The 19,649-nt window shown below is 42.5% G+C and overlaps 1 protein-coding gene across 1 annotated transcript in view; it reads right to left on the reverse strand.

Moving 5' to 3' along the window:
• MROH8 (maestro heat like repeat family member 8) overlaps positions 1-19,410 on the reverse strand; it is a 58,284-nt gene extending 38,874 nt beyond the window's left edge. The window contains exons 1-6 of the mRNA XM_044919040.1: positions 19,101-19,410; positions 13,332-13,453; positions 11,102-11,247; positions 8,758-8,880; positions 2,021-2,100; positions 1,108-1,252 (exon numbers count right to left, since the gene is read on the reverse strand). Coding sequence (XP_044774975.1) covers positions 1,108-1,252; positions 2,021-2,100; positions 8,758-8,880; positions 11,102-11,247; positions 13,332-13,453; positions 19,101-19,387 — 903 coding nt within the window. The 5' untranslated portion in view covers positions 19,388-19,410. The remainder of the gene's footprint in view (positions 1-1,107; positions 1,253-2,020; positions 2,101-8,757; positions 8,881-11,101; positions 11,248-13,331; positions 13,454-19,100) is intronic.
• Between the last annotated feature and the right edge of the window lie 239 nt (positions 19,411-19,649).

Raw genomic sequence — 19,649 nt, forward strand, 5'->3', positions numbered from 1 at the left:
CCCGATGCGGGACTCGATCCCGGGACTCCAGGATCATGACCTGAGCCGAAGGCAGTCGCTTAACCAACTGAGCCACCCAGGCGCCCCTGTTCAATATTTTTTTAAAGCTTTTTTTATTTGAGAGAGATAGAGAAAGCGTGCGTGTGAGCAGGGGGAGGGGCAGAGGGAGGCAGAGAGAGAGAATATCCATGACGAGCAGGAGCCTGACACAGGGCTGGATCCCAGGACCCTGAGATCATGACCTGAGCCAAAATCAACAGTCAGACGCTTAACCAACTGAGTCACCCAGGCACCCCTGTTCTATTTTTTTCATAGCACTTATTACCACCTGATACATTTATCAGCAGTTTTATCTCTACACTAGGATATAAGCTCCCCAGATGAGAGAGTGTACTGCTGTATTTCTGTTGCCTCTCATGATGCTTAGCATATGGTAACTCTAAAATCTGCTACGAATATGAACACTCTCATCTTATTTTAAAGCCAAGAGCAAGGAAAGAAGGAATGAAGGGAAAAAGAAAGAAGACAAAATAAAGAGGGGGGTACCTGGCGGTGGCTCAGTCAGTTAAGCATCTGACTCTTGATTTGGGCTCAGGTCATGATCACAGGGTCATGGGATGGAGCCCCATGTCAGGCTCAGTATACAGTCTGCTTGTCCCTCTTCTTCTGCCCCTCCCCCCGCTTTTGCGTGTGCATGTTCTCTCTCTCTCTCAAATAAATAGATAAAAATCTTAAAAAAAAATAAAGAGAGAGGGGCGCCTGGGTGGTGCAGTTTGGTTTCAGCTCAGGTTGTGATCTCATGGTCATGAGATTGAGCCCCACACTGGGCTCCATGCTCAGTGCAGAGTCAGCTTGAGATTCTCTCTCCCTCTCCCTCTTGTGCTCTCTCTCTCTAAAAGAAAGAAAGAAAGGAAGGAAGGAAGGAAGGAAAGAAAGAAAAAGAAAAAATAAAGAGGGGGGGAAAGCTATTTAATTTAACTGTTTATTTTATTCACCACACTTGGCTGAAATGATTTTTGGCTAGTTTCAAAAAATCAAATGCACTCTCAAAGAGCCATGATCAGCTGACCTGTGGATGGCAAGTTATTAAACCAAAGCAGGAGTTACCTCTGTGTTGTAGGACCCACTTGGCATGATTTCCTGCAGCTGGATAAGAGTCGTTACGGAGGGCAGAGTGATTATACTTTTTGTAATAAGACTGAACAAATCAGCTCCATCTTCAGAGCCAGATAGCAAGTGGACACCTTGGTAGCTAAGAAAAGACAGTTTAGGAATAGGAAGCTGGGAAGACTTTGATTTGACAGTGGTAAGCAGGGGTCGAAGCAACCCAGGAGGAATGAGTAGACTAGCTGGTGTATAATTCTGGTGGAAGAGACAAAGGGCATGCTTGTTAGCCTGTTTAGACAAATCTCACAAAAGGCTGGAGGAAGAGTTTCAGGGCTCAGAGCCTCCATCCTTATTCCCTGTCCCTCCCCGCCTTCCCAAGAGGGTACTGGAATGATAACCTTCCAGGCTTTCCTCCAGTTTAACTACGGGGGAAAGCCTGCTATAGTCTAACATGTAAACCATGATTTTCCAAAGGATGTTCTGCTGAATGTTTGTTAGAGGAATGGTGGATGGAACCAAGTTAAAAATCATTTTAACTATAGGATTTCTCGGGGCCTTTAATAAGTTAGTGTGCCATACAAATCTCCAAGAAAGATAAACAGCAGGCAGCCCTTCCAAATTTCTTGGACTGTGGAACTCTACTGTCATGAAGCACACACGAGAGTAACTTTCCACTGAATATACTTTGGACAAAACTGAACTCCAAAGAGGTTCCAATAAGGTCTTTCAGATATGATGGTGGCATATATGAAATCAAATTTCTTACACAGAAAACATGGATTTGGCTTCCCCTTCCCTATATAAATAGTTTGCAAAAGTTAAAAGTATGGAACGTGTCAGTTGGCTCTGGTCTTGGCCCTGACCGAGAAAGCAGGACATGTGTAAGGGGCAGGGGGCAGCATGTGGGTGTCACCTGAGGTCAGCGATGGTGACAAAGACCTCCTGGAGCACAGAGCTCAAGAGAGAATGCACAGGCTCCTCTTCTACCAGCATCTGCAATGAGAGAGCAAGAACTTTTTTATTATTATTTTTAAAGATTTTATTTATTTATTTGACAGAGAGAGACACAGCAAGAGAGGGAACACAAGCAGGGGGAGTGGGAGAGGAAGAAGTAGGCTTCCTGCGGAGCAGGACCCTGGGATCATGACCTGAGCCGAAGGCAGACGCATAACGACTGAGCCACCCAGGCGCCCCGAGGGCAAGAACTTTAAAACAGAGTCAAGAACTTGCCAAGTCCTTGGGCTAGACGATCAAAGATGTAGATGGCCTGCAAGAACCACAGCAGGGACTTCATCCTGCTCTTGGCTCCACAGGACCGGCAGCAGGACAGTGGCCAGGCCAGGAGTTTATGCTCTGGAGCCAGAGCCTGAGGCCTGGAGCTGCCTCTTATTAGCTGTTTGAGTGGACACAAGTGATTTACCCTGCCCCTCCCCCCCCGTACCTCAGTTTCCTCTTTGTAAAGTGAGGCAACTGTACTCTTTACCATCCCAAGGCGGTTGTGAACACTAATGAGCTAATTCATAATTCCTAGTAGCCCTTGAGAACTCTTAGCATCTGTTACTCATTATTTTTACTACTTGTGATTATTTCCAGTTTAGGCATCCTAACTCCTCTTTCTACCAAACAGCAATCTCTACTATAGTGTCTAATATTACTATGTGACTTGTCCTAGAAAAGGAATAGCTTTCCAAATTCCAAATTGGCAGAGTTTGGAAAGCTGCCTTGCTTTGTTGGAAAAATCTGTAGAGTGACAGAGAGGAAAAAAGAGGCTCTGGAGCTAGACAGCACCTGGGTTTGCACACTGGCTCTGCCTCTCTCTCCCCGTGTGACCCAGAATGTAGCATTTAACTTCCCCGGGCCCCAGTTTCCTGATCTGTATGGGGGAAAAGAGAAACATCTCAGGGAGTTAATAAAAAGAGCAAACGTAAATGGTTGTAGTGGAAGCCTTCCTGGGCTGTCTACCCAGCCTCTCTGGAAAATGCCCCTGGGTCCCAGAATGGGCACCTCACAGCCATGCTTCCGCTAAATCATTCTGTCCCACTAACCACACCTTATCCAGACAGGAGTAGATTCTTTTTCTCAGCACTCTGGAACTGAGACCAAGAGCCTCAATCTTATTTCTGGCTGGCCTACTAAAAAGAGAAAATTTAAAATTTGGGAGCACTGTGCCCTGTGGACAAGGTAACAGAGAGAGCCAATTTTGGGAAGAGAGGTGAGGGAGAGAGAGAGAAATGAAAGTATATACAAAGGAGCAAAGATGAGAGATGGAGAGAAAGTTCTGAGTATGTGACAGTTTTTTTGTTTTTTGCTTTTTCTTTCTGGCTTCATTCTCTTCTTGGAGCATGTTGCTCTTCCGGTTACAAGATTCTGGGAACGCTCAGTTACCCTAAGAACAAATCTCCCCTTTAGTGTTTCAGCTGCCTCTTGTAGATTTCTCTTTCCTGCCACCAAAAAGACTCACCAGGAACTTAGTGTCCAGGAGGCAGCGCTCAATAAATATTACTGTGTTCTCTCTCTTGCCCCTTCCTGACTTTTCTCTTTTCTTTCTCACTTTCCAACTCTGCTCAGATCTTGCTGGTGGCCTGATGCTCTTTCTTGTTTCCTCAAGGAACTCACTTAATTTTATGGCTTTATAGTCTGGAAGGGACAAAGCACAAGACTCTGCCTTCAGCCTCCCAGGGCTCTACTCCCCCAAATCTGGCTCTACTCCCCCAGATCTAGCTATCTCACGGGCATCACCACTAAGAGCATAGCTACATCCTGGCAATTTGGTGTTAAAAAGTGAGTTCATTATCTTCCTCCTCCAAAGGACACACCTTCCCAGCCTTCAGTTGTTGTCAGTGGTGCTCTTTCCCAGGGCTCATAAAAGAGGTGACTTACAATTTCTTTTTCTCCTTTATTCATTTCCCACATCCAATCAATCATGATGATGGCCACTGTGCGCTGCACAGTTCCGGACTCACCATCCCTACAGCCACTCGCCTCACATGTGGATGAAGGCAGTGTCTCTTAGCTAAGCCACCAGGCCTGCAATTCCTTTTTTCTATCAGTTAGGTATGAAAGGCTTATTATTGATTCACAATTATGCTAACTGCAATGGGGAATTCAGAAGTGAGAGGCTATTTTTTGTTTGTCAAGTATTTGTGTAGTAGGAACCTCTTGGGGTGACTATCCAGACTACAGCAATCATCCCTTCTCTGGGAATGGCCTCCAATACACAGAGAGGGATGACCAGAAGTCATGCCCTTACTATATGATGCTGCCCCCAAACATGCCTAGTTGATGAAGGAGTGGAGAACAGACCCAGTCTGGGCCAATCAGATTCTTTCTTCCAGAATCTGGAATTTTTGAATGACAGACACAGATTGGGAGCGGCTGAAGGTCTGGTCATCGTGATAGAAGAACAAACACCGCCTTTGAGACCCCAGGGGTTGTTCTGGAACATCCTCTTCTGGAGGCTTGATTGTTAAAAGGCTTAGATTCTAAGGGAGATGTCCCAGCATGCTGTTTTTTCTTTTTTAACTAAGTGAGCCAGAGTTGATTTTTATTGCTCTCTCCAAGAAGAATCTTAACCAATCTTAACAAAATGAGACATTTTGGGCGCCTGGGTGGCTCAGTTGGTTAAGTGACTGCCTTCGGCTCAGGTCATGATCCTGGAGTCCCTGGATCGAGTCCCGCATCGGGCTCCCTGCTCGGCAGGGAGTCTGCTTCTCCCTCTGACCCTCCCCCCTCTCATGTGCTCTCTCTCTCTCATTCTCTCTCTCTCAAATAAATAAATAAATCTTTAAAACAAAACAAAACAAAACAAGACATTTTGTCTCAAAGGCCTTAATGAAAGCCAGACAGATGTTACTATCTCCATTTTCCAGGTGGAGCTAGAGGTTCAGAGAAGCTAAGCGATTTGTCTCAGATCACACAGGTTGTGCTTGACAGCACTGGTACTAGAAACTGTGTCTTCTAATTCCTAAAATAGCTCCCTTTCTTCTTCACCGTTCTGCTTCAGGGAGCTCACACTCTCACCAGCACAACTGGGCAGTCTTCTCATGTTAGTTCAGTCTACTGTGAACTATGCATCCTCCGGAATCCTTCAGCATGTATTATCCATAACACTGAAGAGTCTTCCTGAAACGTCATTCTCATCTACTGCCTGCCTCATGGCTCAAGTGATCCAGTGCCTGTTCAATGCTGAGTGTAACTTTATTTACCAAACGACACAGTAGTAGTAGGATTTTGTGGAGGACCCCAGGTGCAGAATTAGGGTGGACCCCCAAGCGCAAGTCTGACATCATTAAGATTCTAGTATCGCAGGTCGTAGCGCTCATGTCTGCTGTGGAGTACCAACAGCATCTAAAAAGCACCTCCACTGCCATTCTGCCTTGACACAGCCAGGTAGTCATTTGCCGATCAAACCCCTACCCCCTGGTCCCTTCTGTCTACCCAATCCAGCACATCCTTCCAGGCTTAGATCAGGAGATCTATCTGGATTAATTTCATGCCAATCTTGTCATCTTTACTCCATATTCTAGTTGCCATTGCATTTCTTCTTTTCTATTGAAGTTCTCAACAGAATTTTTATAGCTTTTTTGACTTTGAGGTAAGACACACAACAAACCGTACATATTTAAAGTGTATAGTTTGAAGATTTTTGACTTAGGTATACATTCACCACAAGATAATGAACATATGGATCACTCCAAAAAGTTTGTTTGTGTAAACTTTGTAATTTCTCACTCCTGTTCCTCCCCATTCTACTCCTATTTTCAGGTAACCACTGATCTGATGTCACTTTATACAAGTTTGTATTTTCTGGAATTTTATTTAAATAGAATCATATGATCTATATCTTCTTTGTCTGGCTTCTTTCACACAGCATGATTATGCTGAGATTCATTCAAGTTGTAGCATGTATCAATAGCTCATTCTTTTTTGTTTGTGTTTTAAGAGAGAGAGTGTGCATGTGCGCGTACGTATGTGCAAGCAGGGGGGGAGTGTGGAGGGGCAGAGGGAGAGAGAATCTTAAGCAAGCTCCACAATCAGTGCAGAGCCCAACACAGGGTTTGATCTCATGACCCCGAGATCATGACCTGAGCTGAAACAAGTCAGACACTTAACCGACTGAGCCACCCAGGCACCCGTGTTCATTCCTTTTTACTGCTGGGTAGTATTCCATTATAAGGATATACCACAATTTATTTATCCATTCATCTGTTGATGGACATTTGGGTGTTTTAGCTGTTACATATAGAACTTCTATGGACATTTGTGTACATGTTTTTGTTTGACATATGCTTCATTTTACCTAGGAGTAGAACTGCAGGGTCATATGGAAAGTGTTCTAGTGGGTGTATAGTTCAATCTCATTGTGGTTTTAATTTGCTTTTCCCTAATCACAATGATGGAGCATCTTCTCATATGCTTATTTATAAATCTTCTTTGGTGGAGTGTCATAACAGATCTTTTCCCCTTCCTTTCCATATTCTGTTCATAGCTTCTTTGGGTTTTTTTATTTGGATACCGAGGAGGCATGCATTGGCATGGGTCATGAGAAGACTGGCAAATGCCTTACCATTCTTCTTTATAATGGCCCTGGCTTTCCTCTCCTTGTGGATTACTCAGCAGAAGTACATCTCCTTCTGGTTGTTGGGAGCTGTACTCTTCTAGTCCCTGCACATGACCTTGCAGGGACTTTGTAGACTTGTCCAATGATGCAATGACCCATGCAATTCTCTCACGGACACCAACTACTTTAACTCTTCTAGGCTGTACCTGCTAGCTCAAATTTTGGTTGATACCTGAAGTGGGTATTTTACCAATGGTTGGACAGATCTAGATGCAGAGTATGGGGAAATTCAGTTTACTTTTGCTGTTTGGGACTTGTATTTGTGGATCTTCTGAGCTGGCTGGTTGAACCAGGTGGCAACTCACTGCTGCCAATCCTTGTGGAACTGAGATTTTGGAATCATGACATTTGGTTGGCTCCTATGGCTGCCTATAACCTTCTTTCCATGGAGTAGCCAAGTAGAGAGCTGTATTCATCCTTAAATCTGCAAAATATCATTCTGTTCTTCTTCTTTAAAAATTTTTGCTAGATTTAAGCAGTGTTATTTTTTTTTAAAGACTTATTTGAGAGAGAGAGTCAGAGTGAGAGGGAGAAAGACAATCCCAAGCAGACTCCTCACTGAGAGCGGAGCCTGACGCAGGGCTCGATCTCACGACCTCGAGATCATGACCTGAGCCAAGACCAAGAGTCAGATGCTTAACCGATTGAGCCAACAGGCGCCCCTCATTCTGTTCTTTTTGATGTATTATTTGGAATAGTTTTCAACCTATTTATGAGGTGGTCATTTCCAAATGGACTGTAAACTCTTGGAGGGCAAGGATTAACACTTCCAGGAAATTTGCATTCTTTATTGAAGCACCACAGTGTTCTAGATATAGAAGATCCTTGATAATTGTCTATTGCTTAACAAACCTGTTGGCTGGTTAGCCTTCAATTCTGAAAACTAATCATCAGTCTAATCAGCCTTATAGATCTGTGGGTTGGAAAAAAAACTGCTCATTTTCCTGAAATCTCAGATTCAGAATTCTAAAGCTTCAGAGAAACTGAAGGGGACATTTCACAGATGAGAAAAATAAAGCATCAAAAAATTAAACACTTGCTTAAGTGTATCACTTCCTTTGTAAAACCCTTCTGGATCTTTTGACATGGAATCAAACTCTCACTCACTCCTCTGTACCCTTACTATACCTGTTTAAACTTTTGTCACAGTCCCTGTGACACTTGATTACACCTTGCTTGGCTTCAGGAACAGGGATCCTGTCTTATCTTTGTAACCTCAATTTGCAGCCCAGACACTGCCTGGAACGGTCAGGCACTTAAAAAGGCAATAAATGAATGAGACAGCGATAGACTGCGGCTGGAGTTAGGTATAAATACAATAAAAAGAATATAACCATATTTCTCAAATGTAAACTATGTGTTAGGTATCACACTACATGGCTTATGTTTACTTCTTATTTAATACTCTCAATAGCTCTGTGAAAGATACAGCTATTTTTATTTTGTAGATGAGGAAGCTGCAGCACTGAGAAGTTACACAGCTTCCCAAAGTCAAACAGCTGAAAAGAGGCAGAACTGGCACCTGAACCTGGGCATTGGATTATAGAGTTTGCCTCACAACTATGACTTCATTAATGAGAATGCAGCATTGTCCTTACTGAGAAATTTAAATGCTGTCTCATTTCTACTCATCTTTTATTTTATTTTTTTAAAGATTTTTATTTATTTGACAGAGAGAGACACAGTGAGAGAGGGAACACCAGCAGGGGGAGTGGGAGAGAGAGAAGCAGGCTTCCCACCGAGCAGGGAGCCCAATGCGGGGGTTGATCCCAGGACCCCGGGATCACGACCCGAGCCAAAGGCAGACGCTTAACGACTAAGCCACCCAGGCACCCCTCTACCCATCTTTTAGTTGGTTTTCAAGGGTAATTACATTTGTGGAGTACTCCTGAGTATTTCTCCTCCATGCAAAGATACTGGTATGAGAAGAGGTCAAGGAAATTGGTAATATATGTGAAGCCACTAAAACATTTGTTAGTCAAGTCATCGAATTTGGTCCCGATAATTTGTGATAAGGTCACAACACTTACATTTAGGATGCACACAACGTCTTCTATGTGGCTGTGAATGAATGATTCTGTGGTGTCATCATAGGGTAAAGTTCGGCTGAGAGAAGACAAAGATCGTAGGAATGTCAGCTTCTCAAGTTCACTCTGAATTTGTGGAAAAATGATAAAAACACAATTATATATTATAATCTCATTTGATGATTGTAGAGGGCTTTTGAGAAGTTTCTTGTAATGTTCTAAACATCTGACATCTCATTCAATCTAGTCTCAGGTCTTTTATTATAAGGAATGAATAAATTACAGAGATGTGGAATTCCTTGTCGACTTGCCCTGTCTGGGTTTGGGACTTTGTTTTCCCTCTCAGCTAGATTAAATGCTAGATTACTAACTGCTCCATGATGGCGCTCCTCACCTTTAGTCTTTGCTTCCCCACCTACCCATCCTGTCTATATACTACTGTCTGATTAAACTCACTAAAGGTTATCTTCTTTGACTGTTACTTCTAGCTCTCTTGATGTCATTAAAGATGATTTTGAGTCTTTAAGATTCCCTATTAAAATGCAAGTTCTTATTTGAAGAGTAAAATCTTTTGTATTATTCTTTTTCTGATTATAAAAGCAGTTATCTATTTATCATAGAAACTTTGAAAAAATAAAGTGTGAAGAAGACAATAAAAGACATCAATAATTCCACAATCTTGGGAAAATTTCTTCTCATCTTCCCTCACAGCCTATAGGTAGTATAAACTGGTATAAGCTTTCTGGATAGCAAGTAGCGATATATACAGCCAGAAGCTGACTTCATGGCCTAATTCTTTCTCATCTACATTAGTATAACAATCAACATTGAGTTTCCCTGCTCCAGTTTTGCTCCCCTCCAATCTATTCCCCTAGCTGTCACCAGATTCATCTTCACTAAGTGCAAACTTGATCAGGTAGCTCCCTATTAAAATATCTTTCAATGGCACCCATGGAGGTCAAGGCCCTCCCAATGTGACCCCAGCTAACCTCTTCAAATTCATCTCCTTGCCCTGCAGCATTCTGAGCTTTAGACAGATTAACTTTTATGCTGCCCTTTTCTGGTTCTGGGCCTTTGAGCCTTCTGAATTCTCTATACTTATTTTGCTTACTAAAATCTATATATCCTTTAAGACTAGGAAAATGCATTTTCTCCTGAAGCAGCATTGGGTGCCCTTCCTAAGAGTATCCATAAAGCACATGTATATATTGCTATCATGGTATTTGTGATACTCTGACAAAAACTTATTTTGTCTTATTTATCTATTTTCCCGCCTGGTTGTGGATTCAGGTCAAGGCAGGGAATGGATTTTCTTTTCTTTCAGTTCACTGCAGCAATCCCAGCCCTTTATTAATTACAAAGAAATGCTTTATAAAGCCCTGCTAACATGAAGTGTAAAGAAAAGTCTGAGTCAGAAGTGAAGACCAACATTCTGGCTTTAAGTGCTTTTTTCCCAAAAACTTTTTATTAGCATTATACATAGAGAAAATGTAAAGTTTGATGAATTTTCCCAAACTAGAAACATCTGTGTATATAGTCAAAGGAAGTGAAATCTGGATCTGAAAGAGATCTCTGCACTCCCAAGTTCAATGCAACATTATTCACAATAGTGGAGATATGGAAATAACCTAAGTGTCTGTTGACAAACACCTTCATCACTATCATTTAAACATACCAGCCTTCTGCGAGTTCATCAAACATGCTCTGCTCCTTTCTGCCTCAAGGTTGTTATATATACGATGCCCTATTTCTGGAATACTTCCTCCAATTCTAACTTCTCTTGGTTTCTCCTATTCATTCCTCATATCTGATCTCCAGGGTTCCTTCCTCAGAAATGCCTTCCCTTGCCCCCAGGTTAAGATAAATTCTTCTGTTATGTGCTCTCACAGAATAAATGAATGAATGAATGTTCTGCTAAACAACAGAATACTGTATTAAGCAGGGTAATATAGATCCATAGCTATTCACCTAGAAAACTTCTTTCATCCCACCATCTCTGATGTTTATTTTTCTATAATTACATGCATTTGTATGTACAGAAGAAAAAGTCTGAAAATATATATACAAAAATGTTAACATTAGTTATCTTGGGAGAGTGGATTAAGGAAGATTCATTTTTCTCCTTTTCTTTCTTTTAATAGGGATTTTATAGTTTTTGTAAACAGAAGCATAAATATGAATACAATTTATAAATGTATATAAATGTTTTTTATAAAAACACAAATATAAACATATTTTATAGTCTATAATATCAATTATTTGTATGATAAAGAAATCATAAATGTTTAAAATATTTGTTAAAATGGAGGAATAAGTTGGATGACTCAGTATGATTGCTTGTGCATACCTGTAGCTCACCATCAAAAACCTCCTGGATAGACTGGATCAGCCTCTCAACAATGGACTCACTGAGGGGGTCCTTTTGGGTCAGGCGTCTGAAGCTATCTGTGAGCGGTTCCCGAGAGAGTTCAGCGATGTCAGAGATGTTGGAGTCTAATACCGAAAGAAACAGCAGATTACATATCAGTACTACGTAGAGTTATACAGTCATAATGGGGAGATCCACCGGATGTCAGGATAGACGTGACCTGGTCTCACCCTTACTATCTGCTCTGCAACCTTGACCAAGTCTCTTCCGCTGTCCAAGTCTGTCTTCCCAATTACAAATTCAGTTTTTTCTAAGGGACTCCTAAGCTACAAAAACCTTTAAGAGTGAGCTATAGCAGAGTGGTTAAGAGCATGGACTTTACATCTCAGTCTGAGACTAATTTGAATCCTTGCTCTACCCCTTATTAGTTGTATGACCTTTATCAAGTTAGTTTGCCTCTTGGAATCTTAGTTTCTTCACCTGCAAAACAGGGTTATCACGAGGATTAAGTGAGGTAATGAATACAAAAGATTTATCTCAGTATGTGGTCCATAGTAAGCCCTAATGGTCGGTATTATTATTAAATTCAAAATGACTATGACTCTGTGATGACAAGAGCTTAAAATACAGTAGCAGCCCCTTGCTGGTCTCTTCCTACTGGACAGGCTGCAGTAGGTGTTTGAGGGACCTCCTTCCAGACCTGGGATATACTTAAGAGCACAGCCTCCGGAGTTGGTCTGCCTAGGCTTGGATCCTTGCTCTACCTCTTTCTAGCATTCTGACCGTGTGTGATCTTACTTTTTCTGGGTCTGTTGCTTCATTTCCAAAATGGGGATGATAATAGAACCTACCTCGTTTGGTTGATACAGAGCTAGCACCAAGGAGGTGGTGGCAAATATTATTCCTTTGCTGGTGACAGTGATTATGGTGGTATCATTTCCCCCTTCATATAGCTTTACATCCTTACCTCCTCTGTTTTCCAAAACCAAGTTCTTTATTCCTGTTGGGGAAATAGTCTTACTATTTCCCTCTTAACACACCCATCATCAGGGTTTCTACCTCTCCACTTCTGTACACTTTTTGCTCTCCTGAATTACAACCTCTCTGCAAATTCCTGCCACCCACTGTCACATTCTTCTCATGCAATAGAAGCCCTATCTCATTCAGCTCTCATGCTTCTCCCTACATGTTTCTCCTTCTTCTTCCCTACCTTCCCTACCTCCTACCTCCTTTGCCTAGCTAACTGCCACTCATCCTTCAGGGCTCTGCTCCAGGATGCCTTTCTTGAATCTCCTCTTTGCCCATTTTGACCAAGTATCCACCTAACTGCTAAAAAACCTCTTTATATTTGCTCCCTACCTACACTCCCAATCACCCATATTAAATTGAGTTCCAATCAATTGTAGACACAAGTACACTGTGTCTACTCTGTTCATTACTAAATCTCCAGCAGCTAGATCCGTGTTTACGGCATAGCAGGACTTCAATAAATGCTTGTTGAATGAGTGTAGAAATGGAGAAATGTGTTCCTCAAATAGTCTTTCCTGTCTCATGCACATGCTATTATCTATCTGGAATGTTCTTTCCTCTACTTCTCACATGGGTTGCTCTTTGATATCCTTGAGGCCTCCTTTAGGTTTAAACAGCACCATCTTAGACAGGTGTTCTCTGCGAACCATGGCTTAAAATAGGTTCCCATCTCCCTTATTTTTTGTCTCAGCCCCTTGTATAATTCTTTCATAGTATTAACTACAATTTGTAATTACTTTATTTAGTATCTGTTTACTTATTTTGGTCCTTTTCAGCAAATTCTGTGAGGCCAGGGACCATGTCGGTCTTGTTCATTACTGTATATTCAACAACTGGTACTCAGTAAATGCTTGTAGAATAAATGAAAAGATATATTCTATAGCCCAATCAAGGGTCCACCCACAACCACCTTTCCCTTCTCAGAATGATTCTAGCACTTAGACTCTGTGCAAGTCTGTAGGATTAACTATCTCAGTTTCCTGTACATCTAGACTAATATATTTTATCTCATTGTGCCAACCATATTCCAAGGTCTTAAATTCAGGGACCAAAATTCATTGTCAAAGTCTAGTTGAGGGCTCTCATCCAGCAGCTTGACTCAAACAGAGAAGCCCTTTTCTCCACTTCCCTTCCTTCCATAAAAAAAAAAAAAAAAAAAAAAATCCTTTTCCCCCTTTACCTGTAAGTTCAAGGCTACTTGGATCTTTTTCAATATTCTCTAAGTTGCTCAGCTGCAAATCCACACTCCCTGAATCATTGTCAGAAGCACACGGGATCACTACTTCTTCCCGACTACAGATCCTAGGAATGAAGAGGGGATCAGAAATATTAGTATTTTATTTATTTATTTATTTAATTTTATTTAAAATCAATTAATTAACATACAGTATATTATTAGTTTCAGAAGTAGAATTTAGTGATTCATCAGATGCATATAACACCCAGTGCTCATTACATCAAGTGCCCTCCTCATGCCCATCACCCAATTACCCCTTCTCCCCACCCACCTCCCCTCCATTGAACCTCAGTTTGTTTCCTATAGTTAAGAGTCTCTTATGGTTTGTCAAGAAATATTAGTATTTTAGGACCGCTTCTGTCTCATCACTTGAGAGAAAGCTTAAACATCACATTCTCAGAGAAGCATTTATTGATCACCAGTCTAGGTTAGGTAGCCTCTCCCCACCCCAGTCCCACAGTTCTTTTCTTATTTTTTCCCATAGTATTTAACCATTCCCTACAATTATCAAGTTCATTTGTGTTTGTTGACTGTTTCCCATCAGACTAGAAGCTCCATGAAGGGGGAAACCTTGTCTACATAGCCATGGTTGAATTGCCAGCACCTAGCATATTGTCAGCCTCATGGGGCATGAATGGATAGGTAAGAAATACTATGCTGCTGTTAAAAGAAACTGAGGTATATGATCCAGCAATTGCACTACTGGGTATTTACCCCAAAGATACAAAAGTAGGGATCCGAAAGGGTACGTGCACCCCGATGTTTATAGCAGCAATGTCCACAACAGCCAAACTGTGGAAAGAGCCAAGATGTCCATCGACAGATGAATGGATAAAGAAGATGTGGTATATATATACAATGGAATATTATGCAGCCATCAAAAGGAATGAGATCTTGCCATTTGCAACGACGTGGATGGAACTGGAGGGTATTATGTTGAGCGAAATAAGTCAAACAGAGAAAGACATGTATCATATGACCTCACTGATATGAGGAATTCTTAATCGCAGGAAACAAACTGAGGGTTGCTGGAGTTGGGGGTGGGGTGGGAGGGATGGGGTGACTGGGTGATAGACATTGGGGAGGGTATGTGCTCTGGTAAGCGCTGTGAATTGTGCAAGACTGTTGAATCTCAGATCTGTACCTCTGAAACAAATAATGCAATATATGTTAAGAAAAAAAAAAAAGAAGAAGAAGAAGAAGGTAGCAGGAGGGGAAGAATGAAGGGGGGGAAATCGGAGGGGTAGACGAACCATGAGAGACGATGGACTCTGAAAAACAAACTGAGGGTTCTAGAGGGGAGGGGGGTGGGAGGATGGGTTAGCCTGGTGATGGGTATTGGGGACGGCACGTTCTGCATGGAGCACTGGGTGTTATGCACAAACAATGAATCATGGAACACTACATCTAAAACTAATGATGCAATGTATGCAGATAATATAAGAATAAAAAAATTAAAAAAAAAAAAAAGAAACTGAGGTAGAACACCCCCCAATTCCCCTTACCCTTTCCTACTTCTTCTGTTCCTATAGCACACAATCCCTTCTAATATATCATTCACGTATTTATGATATTGTTTATCATCTATTTCCTCCTGCTAAAATGTAAGCTCCATAAAGGCAAAGATCTGTGGCTGCTTTGTTCATGAATGTATTCTAAGAGACTAGAATGCCTGGCACATGGAAATGCTCAATAAATATTGGTTGAGTGGGTGAATCTCTATTTGCCGAATGTTTAGCATGTATTAATGAATGAAAAAGCAAGTTGTCAAACAATCTGTGTAAACTGTGTGTGTACATACAGACATGTAAACACACACAAATGTTGGGATACGTGTAGAAAAACTTTTGGTATTCAAATCAAACATCTGTGGAGTGGAACTTTTGAGAGAAAAATTAGTTTTTAAACTTTTATACTGCCTGAATTTTTTTTACATTGGCATGAATAGCATATATTGACAAAGATGTGGAGCACAGAACTCGTAAGTCACAGTTACAGTGTAAACTGGTACAACCATTTTGGAAATAATTTGGCATTATCTAGTAAAGTCGCAAATGTGTCTATACTATGACTCACTATTTCACTCCTAGGAATGTATTCCAGTGAAACTCTTACCCATGTGCATTAGGAATATATGCAAGAATCAGCACAGCAGTAGTCATCATAGCAAAAAACTAGACACCCAATGGCCTACCAACAGTAGAATAAACTATGGTAATTCATCCAATAAAGTACTATATACTAGAATGACTTCTAGCTATGCACAGCAATGCAGATAAATCTTACCATGTTGAGAAAAAAAAGAAAGTCACAGAAAAAATACATAGTAAATTCCATTTATATAAAATTAAGAAATATGCAAAAGTAAACAAATACTGTTTGGAGTTATAAACATATACAGTAAAACTGTGAAGAAAAGCAAGGAAACAATATAACCTATAACCTGCAGGAGGGGGATCTCCGAGCAGAGAGAAAGGGGATGGAATGGGTAAGACTAGAAAGAGAACGTAAAAGTTATGGTTATATCGCTTCTCTGCCTTTTGGCTAAGATCAAGTGTAAAAGTTATGGTTATTTTATTTTATTTATTTATTTTTTTTAAAGAATTTATTTACTTGACAGAGAGAGACACACAGCGAGAGAGGGAACACAAGCACGGGGAGTGGGAGAGGGAGAAGCAGGCCTCCCGTAGAGCAGAGAGCCCGATGCAGGGCTCGATCCCAGGACCCGGGGATCATGACCTGAGCCAAAGGCAGACGCTTAACGACTGAGCCACCCAGGCGCCCCTATTTTATTTTTTTTTTAAGTAGGCTCTACTCCCAGGGTGGAGCCCAATGTGAGGCTTGAATTCACAACCCTGAGAGCAAGATCTGAGCTGAAATCAAAAGTCCAGATGCTTAACTGACTGAGCCACCCAGGCGCCCCTGGTTTTTAATGGGATGGCAAGTACACAATTTCACTGTATCATTCTTTTTTCTTTATGTATGTTTATAAATATTGTTTTTTCATTTAGTCAATCGTAAATAAAACAATTTTGGGAAAAAACCCCAAACCAATAAAGTTTGAGCTTCTTCCTGTGTACTTATATTTAATAATTAAAAAAACCCCAGTTAATTAAAAACAAACAAACCAGGGCGCCTGGGTGGTTCAGTCAGTTAAGCGTCTGCCTTCGGCTCAGGTCATGATCCCAGAGCGTGCGATGGGGCCTTGCATCAGGCTCCATGTTCAGCAGGGAGTCTGCTTCTCCCTCTGCCCCTCCCCCTGCTCATGCTCATGCTCCCTCTCCCTCTCAAATAAATAAATAAATAAATAAAATCTTTAAAACAGACAAACAAACCCTCTAAGAGTAGAATGGCTGGGTCATGCAGTAGGTCATATAACTGGCTTTTTAAAAAGCTGCAAATCTCTTTTCTAATATGACTGCACCATTTTCCATTTCCACCAGCAGTATATGCAAGTTCCAGTTGTTCCACATCCTTGCCAGCATTTGGTATTATTGATCTTTTTTTTTTAATTTATTTTTTTTTAAAGATTTTATTTTTATTTATTTATTTGAGAGAGAGAGAATGAGAGAGAGCACATGAGAGGGGGGAGGGCCAGAGGGAGAAGCAGACTCCCTGCCGAGCAGGGAGCCCGATGCGGGACTCGATCCAGGGACTCCAGGATCATGACCTGAGCCGAAGGCAGTCGCTTAACCAACTGAGCCACCCAGGCGCCCTGATCTTTTTTATATTAACTATTTCAGCGGATATATAGCAATATCTCCTGGTGACTTAATATACAATGCAATCAATGTGTAATGGTGTTGATTATCTTTTCATGTGTTTATCTGCTCTATGTATATCTTTTTTTTTTAAGATTTTATTTATTTATTTGACAGGGAGAGATAGTGAGAGCAGGAACACAAGCAGGGGGAGTGGGAGAGGAAGAAGCAGGCCCCCTGCCAAGCAGGGAGCCCCATCCCAGGACCCTGGGATCACCACCTGAGCCGAAGGCAGACGCTTAACAACTGAGCTACCCAGGCCCCCTCTGCTCTATGTATATCTTGATGAAGTGCCTATTCAAGTCTTTTGCCTGTGTTTTTTTTTTTTTTTTAAGATTTTATTTATTTATTTGAGAGAGAGAATGAGAGAGAGAGAGAGAGCATGAGAGGGGGAGGGTCAGAGGGAGAAGCAGACTCCCTGCCGAGCAGGGAGCCCGATGCGGGACTTGATCCCGGGACTCCAGGATCATGACCTGAGCCGAAGGCAGTCGCTTAACCAACTGAGCCACCCAGGCGCCCTTGCCTGTGTTTTTTACTGGGTTGCTTGCAGTGGTATGTTGGTAAATGTTTAAAACAGACTTTCCAAGTGTAGTTTTTAAGTGAATGCTGATTGATATTTTCATTTACATTAATGAGTACGATGTAACTGAAACTTCAGAAGTGACTTCTCTGAGTTGGATAATACTTTTCAAACCCTAGAATGATACTCCCTCAAGTTTTTGAGCTCTTCGCAATGTAAAGCCTATAGACATGACACACTTCTAAATTTAATCTCTATTAACATTTCTCCATCATTAAGTTCAGACATAACAAAGCAGAAAATCAAGCCCTGGTGTGTAGCATTTGCTGATTCTATGGTGTAAATATTCCCATTGTGGCCAAAATCAAGCTACTGATGTTACTTTGGAAAAAGATGTGCATATCACCATATAATATTCCCACCATATAGATGCAATAGATATAAGCAACCACAAAAGCATACAAAATGGGAAAATGTAGTAAAATAATAACAAAATGATGAGTGGTTTTCAATAGACTTTATTTCGTTGTAAGTTTGTATAATTTAATTTTTCTAAATTTAACAACCTATTTTCAAAATTCTTGCTAAATTTAAAAATTTTATTTATTTTTAGAGAGGGAGAGTGTGAGCAGGGGGAGGAGCAGAGGGGGAGCGAGAGGATGAGGGAAGGAATCCCAAGCAGGCTCCACTCTGAGCCTGGAGTCCTACGTGGGGCTGGATACCATGACCCCAAGATCATGATGACCTGAGCCAACACCAAGATGCTCAACGACTGAGCCACCCAGACGTCCCCCCTTGCTAAATTTCGTAAGTGACTCTTGCAAGCCAGTATGAAATGGCTTCAGCACATCAGTGGTTGTCTTATTATTGAGTTGTTAGTTGTTTTTTCTAAAGATTTATTTATTTGAGAGAGACCTGCTACTTCTGTAAAATTGGGCTAAGAGGCTCCTCAAAGTTATTGCGAAGAGTACTAAGTCCACAGAAATGCTTTGCAAATCAAAGAAAACATCACTCATTAGGTCAGTTATTGACAAGCGAAACAATCTTTGGAGGAAATTGCCGTAATTTCCTAAAGAGAAAAAAAAAAGAACGAACGAAAAAGAAAGCTCTTCCTCACGGGACCCTTCCCATTCCTTTAAAATTGGCCGGGCTGCAGAGAGACGACTGAGTGACGGCGCTATCGGCCAATCAACGCGATCGGCCAATCAGCGGAGGCCCCGTTTCGGGCCCACCCCGAAGCCTAGTCCAACCGCGTACTGGTAGCACCCGGATTAGGACCGTTGAGAGGCGGCCGGTTCCAAATGGCCCAGGTCGCGGGGGGGGAGAGGCCGGCCTGTACACGAGGACGGCGCCGCCCTTTCCGCGCGGGAACTGGAATTTGGGCCGCGGTTGCTGGGACCGGGCCGACCCAGCGGGACGGCGGGGACTGACCTGTGCCTAGATCCCATCCCAGCACGCGCAGCCTGCCGCGAGTCCCTGGTGTCCCCTCCGGCGCGCTCTTGGAGCCACTTTCCCGAGCGGAAGTCAGCCTCCGGCTCGGGCCCTGGTGGGACCTGCTCGGAGGAATGGCGTCGCCGGGTGAGGCGTTGTGCATGGCTCGACGACGGGGCCCCGCGGCCGGCACGCCTTGGCGAGTGGGCCGTAGCCCGCGGGAGGCTAGTGCTCGCTACTCGGGAGCCAGCCACGCGGGAGTTTCTTCCCCTGTGGGGCAGGGGCATGGACTCGGGCTCGGGCTCTTTTGGGGTCGAGTGTGTGACGGAGGGCTGGCGAGCGGGTGCGACTGCGGGCGAATGGAGGTGGGGTGGGTGCCAGTGCGGCGCGGAGCTACGGGTACCCCCGAGGCCCAGCCGGGGGCCGCGGTTAACCCTAGGTCTGACTTCCCTCATTCATTTGATTCGCGCCGGCTCCCGAGCCGGGTGGCCTAAGAGTGAGCTTTTGGCCAAGTCGTCCTTTGGACCGTGGCTTCCTTTGTAGTGAAAA

Source organism: Neomonachus schauinslandi, chromosome 10 (assembly GCF_002201575.2).
Source record: "Neomonachus schauinslandi chromosome 10, ASM220157v2, whole genome shotgun sequence".
In the NCBI taxonomy this organism is placed as follows: domain Eukaryota; kingdom Metazoa; phylum Chordata; class Mammalia; order Carnivora; family Phocidae; genus Neomonachus; species Neomonachus schauinslandi.